We start from the raw sequence: 9,104 nt of genomic DNA on the forward strand, positions 1-9,104 counted from the left end.
ATTAAAAATTCAGTTCCTCAGTCACACTAGCCACATTTCAACTTCTTAATAGCCATACATGGCTAGTAGTTACCATATTGGACAACACAAATAAGAAACCATTCTTTTGATGCAGAAAGTTCTATTGACAGTGCAGAAAGAACATTCCTTATTTACATCATGTGGGACCAGCCATGAGCCAGCAGGCAGAGAGATGTGCAGAAGACTGGAATTATTACCAACAGGTCCATCCTCTTCTTCACAATACCCATATGCACCTTACTCCATTCCTTATTTACTTCTAAATATAAAATATATAAATTATATACAACATAATATATTTAATATTTCTAAATATAATATAACTGGATAGAACTGTCAGACACAAAAAGTACAGGCAAGAATGATTTACCAGAACCATAGGGTCCAATGATGTTAGACTCAAGTTTGCATCAGGTGTGTCAGACCACGGAAATTTATCTCAATCTTCCAACTATGTTTGAAGATTCAGTTTCTGGCAGGCAGATGCTTGGGAGATATACAGCACATACCCTCATTCTTGCACATTATATGGAACACTTCATTCTGTTCACACGTTTCTCTGCATCTTCCCAAATTATTCCAACACTTCATGGCTGAAATTAAAAGGAAAAGGAGAGGGGTGGATCAGTCTAGAAACAAGCAGCAGGTTGGGGAAGGGAGAGGCCAAAGCCCAACAGAAGAGACAGTTATAGGGAAATAAGGAGACATGTGAAGAAAAAGCCCTCCTAAGGCATCCTCCAGGTTTAAGGAGGTTATAGTCACTGGCTTTTCTTTTTTCTCACTTGTATCCCCAGTCACAATTCCAAAATTCTCCCCACCCAGTGACCTGGGACCTACTTGGCTGCTTCCCCACCCCAACTAGCTCCCTCTGGGGAGGGAAGAGGGCCCCTCTCTCCAGGGTTTCATCTCTCCCATATTATAAGGTACCCAGGTAGGGTTTCATCTCCCCACACCCGCCCGCCTATTACAAGGTACACAGGTGCCCAGGTGTCAATTAACCATCTTTTCCCTTTGCTTTTGGGTACCCTCTCTGACCATATCAGTGAAAAGGGACAGGAATCTGCAATGCATCCATCAGAACATCTGCAATCTTCTTTGCTGTTGTTCGTTCTCTCAGTCATGTCTGACCCTTTGCGACCCCATGGACTGCAGCATGCCATCTATAAAGCTCTTTTCCACAACATTCCAGAGCTTTTCACTGGTCTTAACAGGTCAAGATAATTAGAAACAGCTCTCTGGTACACCCTAAAGTAGCCCAGGTAAACTGAGGTTGCCTGAGAGAGCAGAATCAGAATCCTCAAGCAATCAGAAATCAAGGAACCGTTTTCATAGAGGCAACAATAGATCAAAATTCAAATTATCCCAAGGAATGTTTTTGGAAAAAACTCCCATTTTCTCCATACTCTGTGTCCAAGTCTCTCCCCTCCAAGTACCCACCCTGTCTTTGCCATCATCATGCTCAACTTCTCCAGAGCCAACCATAGAGAGACGGTCAGAGTGGTCAACTAATGCCACTGAAAAATCTGCACCAGGGAGCTCAAAATTCCCCTTTGAGTTTGAGAAATATCCTAGATATGGTTAGAGAGATATCCAAAGGCCATTCTCCCTGCCCAAGGCCATTCTTCCAGCCCAAGCTATTAGAGCCGCCAGAATTTCCTAAATGTGCATCAGGTTCCCTGACTCACTTTCTCTTAGGAAAGATCCTGGTTACCTGGGGTGACCTGGGCCAGGAGCAGGGTAACGGTCAAAATCAGAAGGAACTTCATGAATTATGGGTAGAGATAGGAGGCTTCTAGGCTGGCAAGACAGTCAGAGGACTCCATGCTGAGCAGTCCAGACTGGTATTTATTGCCTCAAGGAGCATGGTAGAGCCATGATCAGTGAACCAGAAAGGGAACAGTCATTTAAGATTAGACAGACAGATAAGTAATCAACCACAGTAGTAGAATGGCTGTTGGACACACCACCTTCTTGTGCTCTTCCAGCCATACATATATATATTTGTCCCACCACTTCCACCCCCAGAGTTTGGCAATCACCACTCCATTCTCTGTTTCTATGAGCTGGACTTTTTAAAAAAATTTGTTAGATTCTACAAAGAAGTTATATCATGCAGCATTTGTCTTTCTGTGTCTTGTTCCCCAAATCTTTTGTTGAGGTAACTTTTTAATTACATTATATATGTTTTACATGTATTTTAATGTCTGTATACACTACAAGATGCTTACAAGTACTGCTGGAAAAACCATAGCTTTGACTATATGGACATTTGTCGGCAAAGTGATGCTCTGCTTTTTAGTACACTGTTTAGTGTACTAAATGCCTGTTATAGCTTTCTTTCCAAGGAGCAAGTGTGTTTTAATTTTGTGGCTGCAATCACTGTCCACAGTGATTTTGCAGCCCAGGAAAATAAAATCTGTCTCTGCGGCTTCCGCTTTTTCCCCTTCTATTTGCCATGAAATAATGGGAAGGATGCCATGATCTTAGGTTTTTTAATGTTGAGTTTTAAGTCAGCTTTTTCACTCTCTTCTTTCACCCTCGTCAAGAGGCTCGTTAGTTCTTGTTCACTTTCTGCCATTAGAGTGGTATCATCTGCACATCTGAGGTTGTTGATGTTTTCTCCTGGCAATCTTGATTCAAGTTTGTGATTTCACATGATTATGAGGGTAAAAATCAATAAATCAGTAATATAAATACGAAAAGGCTTTGTATAAGACCAAGGATGACAAATTTGTCATAATTACTGACCCAACCCTTGGCAGCAGAGGAATGAAAAAGGAAAAGGTGCTCCATTGACAAGGGGCTTACTTGTAAGCATTAGTAGTGAGGAAATTAGCCCTGGAACTCATTTCCTCTCCTTCTAGAAAGGACTGCAGAAAAGAAACCTGAGGTGCCATTTGAGTTTCAAGACCGAAGGGCACAACTTCCTCCATTCTTGAGAAAGGAAATGTTTCCAGTTAGAAGAGTAGGACACTCGGCTAAGAGTCTTGAAGGACTGGAGACTGAGAAGCGGGGAAACTCACAGGGGCACCATTCTTACAGAAATTTAAAGGACTTCCTTTGTACATCCAAAGAACCCTTAGTGACACAGAGTTTCTCTTAGTATTGCACTCTTGTTTTGAGATCTACTTCTCCTTCAGTAAAGAACTCCATCATAGCCCTGCATGTTTATTCTTCTGATTGTTGATTAGCAGAATAAGGTAGCCTAATGAAGAGATGACCTGAATCCATTATGTGCATTATCTAACAGGTTTTCATCAATAGAGGAGACTCTCATAACAAATCCTTTCCCATCTGGCACAAGCTACTATAAAACAAAATGCCCTGGTTACTTCACAAGCTAACAAGGGATCCCCCCACACCTGAGCTATATTCATCTCCATCTCTGGGGTATCCAGCATTCTTCAGCTTAGACATCTCCACTTCCTCATTTCTACTGATAGCCAATTATTTTGCCATGACTTTCATTCAAAGCTCTCCAAGAAAAATAATCTGACTGGCTAAAAAGAATCTGATTCATTAGCTAATAGACATAAACTATTGTAAAAGGACAGAAAACAATAGAACCACCTCTCTTACTGATATCTACAAATCTGAGCTTTTCTCTATTGTCAAGCATGAAGTCATAGGCACCTGATGAGTGGGGTGAATGCCTGTCAGTAAGAAAAGGAACAAAGAAAACTGTGGAAGCAGAGCAAAAAAAAAGAGAGAGAAATGAATGAAGATTAGAGGTAATCTTTGTGAGAATATGTGCTTTCCAGACACATCTAGAAAGAAAGAATCCAGAGAATTCCCTGGTGGTCCAGTGGTTAGGACCAATTCACTGTCAAGGGCCTGAATTCAATCCCTGGTTGAGTAATTAAAATCTCACAGGCTATACGACAAAGCCAAAAAATGAAAAAAAGGAGTCTATAAGTCTATTAATGGTCCATTGAGAATATTAGCTGAGAGTGTGAAAAAATAGGAGGCATTCAGCAGGAAGGGGTTCACCCTGATGAGTGGACTTTGCTGTGAAATGTTCAGGAGCTTAAAGTCCCCATCCTGAAGGTGTGGTCAGAAACCCAGCCCTGAGGCCAACTACATGTGCTTGACCTCTTTAAATAGGTTCCTGCGCTGCTGTGGTCCTTTACTCAACACCAGTTACCTCTTTCTGAGCCTGAAGTGGGTACCATTGCCATCTCTGGCCTGGTGCAAGATAGGGTGGTGTCTGAGATTCAGAAAACTCTGCATCTCTTCTCTGCCTGACCATTGACTTTTACTGTATAGTCCAGGCCAGAATACTGGAGTAGCCCGTTTTTTCTAGGGGCTTCCCAACCCAGGGATCGAACCCAGTGGTCCAGTGTAAACCAAAGCCTCTCTCATTGGAGAGTGCCTAGCCTAGAAAGTGAACTTTAAAAAGAATACATTTGAATCAGTTCTAATGAGATGGATGAAACTGGAGCCTATTATACAGAGTGAAGTAAGCCAGAAAGAAAAACACCAATACAGTATACTAACACATATATATGGAATTTAGAAAGATGGTAATGATAACCCACTATGCGAGACAGCAAAAGAGACTCAGATGTATAGAACGGACTTTTAGACTCTGTGGGAGAGGGAGAGGGTGGGATGATTTGGGAGAATGGCATTGAAACATGTATACTATCAGGTAAGATACGAATCGCCAGTCTATGTTTGATACAGGATACAGGATGCATGGGGCTGGTGCACGGGGATGATCCAGAGAGATGATATGGGGTGGGAGGTGGGAGGGGGGTTCAGGATTGGGAACTCATGTACACCCGTGGCTGATTCATGTCAATGTATGGCAAAACCAATACAGTATTGTAAAGCAAAATAAAGTAAAAATAAAAATTTAAAATAAATAAATAAAAACAGAGATAAAGGGCACAATAAATGTAGTGCACTTGACAAAAAAAAGAAAGAAAATGAACTTTCTTATGTTTCCAGGGGACTTATCACATCTTTCCTGGGACCCTTCCACAACTTTCTCAGATTTCAGCCACCAGCCTCTGGTTTTTCCCTGTTTCTATCACTGCATCAAAAGAAAGTAAAATCCTACATTTCATTTCTTTATAGTTTTTAGGGGTGGGAGATATTGGAGGAAAGTGGGGGAAAAAGATGAAACTAGCTAGCTCAAATAAGGCTTGGAAATTTGCTGTCTTTTATTACAGTCCTACTCTGACTCCTCCTGGTGCTAAACGCAGTTAGCAATGGCAATAGATATACAGGTGTGTTTTTTTTTTTTCCAAATTACTTGAAATGATATTTGACAATCTTAACACCAATGTCTGTGTGGGGTAATGAAAATAATATGAGCTTTGGAGACAGACAAATCTAGGTTCAAATTCTCACTTTTCCACTTATTAGCCATGTGACTTTGAATAAGCCAATTAATGTATCTGAACCTCATCACTGACCTCAGGAGCTTTGCTGTGAAGAGTAAATGAGGAAATGCCAATAAAGCCCATAGAAAGTACCTGGCATATAGGAAGCCCCCAGTGCTATTTTCTATGAATTTTCAACTTTCTTGATTTCTTGGAGCGTTTGACTTGACTTCTTTCCTCCCTGTAAGCTCCCTTCGTTCTCCTTCCTTGTCAACATAGTCAATATTCAGTAAAAGGGACAAGAATTTTCAGTGATTCAGAGACCACTATATTCACCATGCTTTTTAAAATCAAGACTGGAACTGTTGAAACTTTGGGTCTCAAATCTAAGACCCAGAGCACTTAGTCAGAATCCAACCTCAAGGACACATCTCTCCTCTAGTCTGGAGTGTATACAATGTAACTCTGAGCTGTAGTGAAAAATGATAAGGAAGGTTCCCAGCATTTTATCAGAGAGTGTTTCCAAGCTTATCCCTGTTCCTAGCTCTCCTTGTTTCTCCCAGGATGTCTCCCCTGGTTTCTTATTTTTATCATTGCCTAAACTTTTCTAAAAGTTGTTCTTTCCCTAAATACTTCATTTCATTGTCTTCTTTCCCAGGAACCAACTACTGATCTCTCCATATCAGGTCATGTTTTTATCCCTCGTAGAATGTCCTTCTTTAACATCACCCAGTCCAAACTACCTAGGCTATTTAGAGTTTCTTATAGACTGCAGGCTAAAGTGCTAGGGAGTGATGGAAGACCTGTCTAAGAGGGTTCCTGTCCTTAAAAAGCTTACACCTTCTTTAGGAAAAGGAAAGTAGGCAATTTTCAATGACCTCCATATCCTTTCAAAAACATTCAAGAATAATTTGCCAAATAAATTGAATCTCGCTTAAGTATATACAATATATAGGGTCCTCTGTTGAATACCAGAAATACAGAACGCTATAGAATACTGTTCTTTATTATCCAATCTATTAAGATAAACTAGGTTATGATGCAGCAATCAAAAATTAAATCTTATAAGAACAAAGGTTTAATTTTCACTCATGCTGAATATCCATTGCAGCTTTGCTAGGGTCACTTCTCCATATCTTCTCATTCTGGAACCCTGACTGATTGAATAGCCACTCAGTTGTTGCTGATCACCATGGAGAGGGAAAGAGAGTTCTGGAGGGCCTTGAACAGGCCATTGTACACCTTGACCTTGGAAGTGATGTTCATAGCTCACTGCCTATGACAGTGACATGGCCCCATACAACCACAAGAGGGCCAAGAAGTGAATCCTGCCATGAACATAAAATGCTGAAAGCCAGAAATGTTTGATGAACAGCTTTAATGACCTTCAAATATATCCTCACTGTAGTCAGGCAGAACTGCTACATGACTAGAAACAATACAAAGTAACCTGTGCTGAGTCAAATCAAAAAACACATTATAGTAGGATAGAACATGGAGACAATCAACAAAGGGGAGTATTTTAGGGAAGTCTTCCTGAAACTCCTTCAAGTCTTGAAGGAAGATAGATTTCACAGAAATGGTGAAGAAGAAGAGAGGCATGAGAGGATACTCCAGATAGGGGAGTTATATGATCAGAGGAAAGGTGGCTTGTAAGCCATTTGGAAACAATTAAAATACTTCATGGCTATCGCCAGGAGTTCAGGCACCAAATAAATCAGAGAATTGCATAGTGATAAGATTTTAAAATCCTTGACTGTAAATCTAAAATACTTAGACTGGGTTCTCAAGGCAAAATCAGGGAATTGAGATGCTAAGAAGGTAGGGCTCTGGTCCCTTCCTTCTCAATTCTTGCTTTAAGCTGAGCAGATTCATTCCAATCTGTTTGATACCTTGAGTTCCAAGTTTTTGTTTTTGAAGTTTTCTGCTAGTTGCTAAGAGAAAAATCTTAACAGTCATCATCAAAATGCACAGGGAAATATCTCTGATGAATAAAGATGCAAAAATATGAACAAAATATTGGCAAACTGAATTCAACAATATATAAAAAGAATCATGCACCATGATAAACTGGAATTTATTCCAGGGATGCAGGGATGGTTCGAAAGCCAAAAATCAATCAATGTGACATACCACATTAACAAAACAAAGAGTAAAATCACATGATCATCTCAATAAATGCAGAAAAACCATTTAACACAATTCAACATCCATTCATGATAAAAACTCTCATCAAATTTGGTATAGATGGGGACTTCCCTGGTGGTTCATTGGTTAAGAATCCACCTGCCAATGCAGGGGACATAGGTTCAGTCCTTGCCCCAGGAACTAGGATCCCACATGCCACAGAGCAACTAAGCCTAAGGGCTACAACTACTGAGCGCTCGAGCTACAGCTACTGAAGCCTTCACAACTTAGAGCTTCTGCTCTGCAACGAGAAGCCACTGCAGCGAGAAGCCCATGCACTACAATTAGGTGTTTTAAGTGTATTTTCTTTTTCATAGCCCACAAATACATTTCTAAACAATTTGCCAAAATGATTTTATCAATTCATATTTCTATCAACCCTGCAAGGAGAGTTGGTATACCTTCTCACCAACACTTGACATTATTTCTGATTATACATTTTTAATAAATTGTTTTTCTTTAAATCAGCCAAAATTTGTTTATTTGTTAAATAAAGTGGTTAATTATTGGTTAAATAATTGTTGGTTGAAACTCAGAACCACGTTTGATGCCAAAGGGGAGGCATAAAGATACATGGTCAAGGAAACGTGAGCAGGAAGCATGACAGGAAAGGGAACACCAAAAATAAAAGTTAGTTTGGGTAAATAAAGTCTCAGAAAATGTGGGTACAGAGTCTCAGGGTGACAATATGGGAGCAAAGACACAAGAGAAATGATTGGAGAAGACATGAAAATGTAAAGGGAAAGTAAAAAATGGAACATTTTCATATAAAGATTACAAAATGATAAAATTTTTAAACACTCAGAGTAACAAATTAAAAGTACCTAAAATTTTTACGTGAAATTCACTTGTTATGTATAAGTGTAAACCACATATGGGACGTTTTGTTGTTGTTGTTTGGTTGCTGTTTTCTTACTCTTTGCGATCCCGTGGACGGCAGCACACCAGGCTTTCCAGTCCTTCACTGTCTTGCGGAGTTTGCTCAGACTCATGTCCATTGAGTCGGTGATGCCATCCAGCCATCTCATCCTCTGTTGCCCTCTTCTCCTCCTGATCTTTCCCAGCATCAGGGTCTTTTCCAAAGAGTTGGCTCTTCATACCAGGCTGCCAAAATATTGGAGCTTCAGCTTCAGGATCAGTCCTTCCAGTGAATATTCAGAGTTGATTTCCTTTAGGATTGATTGGTTTAATCTCTCAAGAGTCTTCTCAAGCACCGCAATTCAAAATCATCAGTTGTTCAATGCTCAGTATTCACTATGGTCCAACTCACACATCTATACATGACTACTGGAAAACTCATAGCTTTGCCTATATGGACCTTGGTCGGCAAAGAGATGTCTGTGCTTTTAATATGCTGTCTAGGTTTGTCTTAGCTTTTCTTCCAAGAAGAAGGTGTCTTTTTTTTGCCTCTTTATTTTTTAAATTGAAGGATAATTGCTTAACAGAATTTTGTGGTTTTCTGTCAAACATCAACAAGAATCAGCCATAGGTACACCCATGTCCCCTCCCTCCCGAACCTCCCTCTCAGCTCCCTTCTCATCCCCCCTTCTAGATTGTCACAGAGCC

The 9,104-nt window shown here is 40.2% G+C and overlaps 1 protein-coding gene across 1 annotated transcript; it reads right to left on the reverse strand.

The window, feature by feature from the left end:
* Positions 342 to 1,835, reverse strand: DEFB121 (defensin beta 121). The gene is made up of 2 exons (XM_005688449.2): positions 1,733 to 1,835; positions 342 to 614 (listed from the first exon to the last, which is right to left on the reverse strand). The coding sequence occupies exons 1-2, from the start codon at positions 1,785 to 1,787 to the stop codon at positions 487 to 489; spliced, it is 183 nt and encodes a 60-aa protein (XP_005688506.1). The 5' UTR covers positions 1,788 to 1,835; the 3' UTR covers positions 342 to 486.

The sequence above is a fragment of the Capra hircus genome, chromosome 13, assembly GCF_001704415.2.
Source record: "Capra hircus breed San Clemente chromosome 13, ASM170441v1, whole genome shotgun sequence".
Classification (NCBI taxonomy): Eukaryota; Metazoa; Chordata; class Mammalia; order Artiodactyla; family Bovidae; genus Capra; species Capra hircus.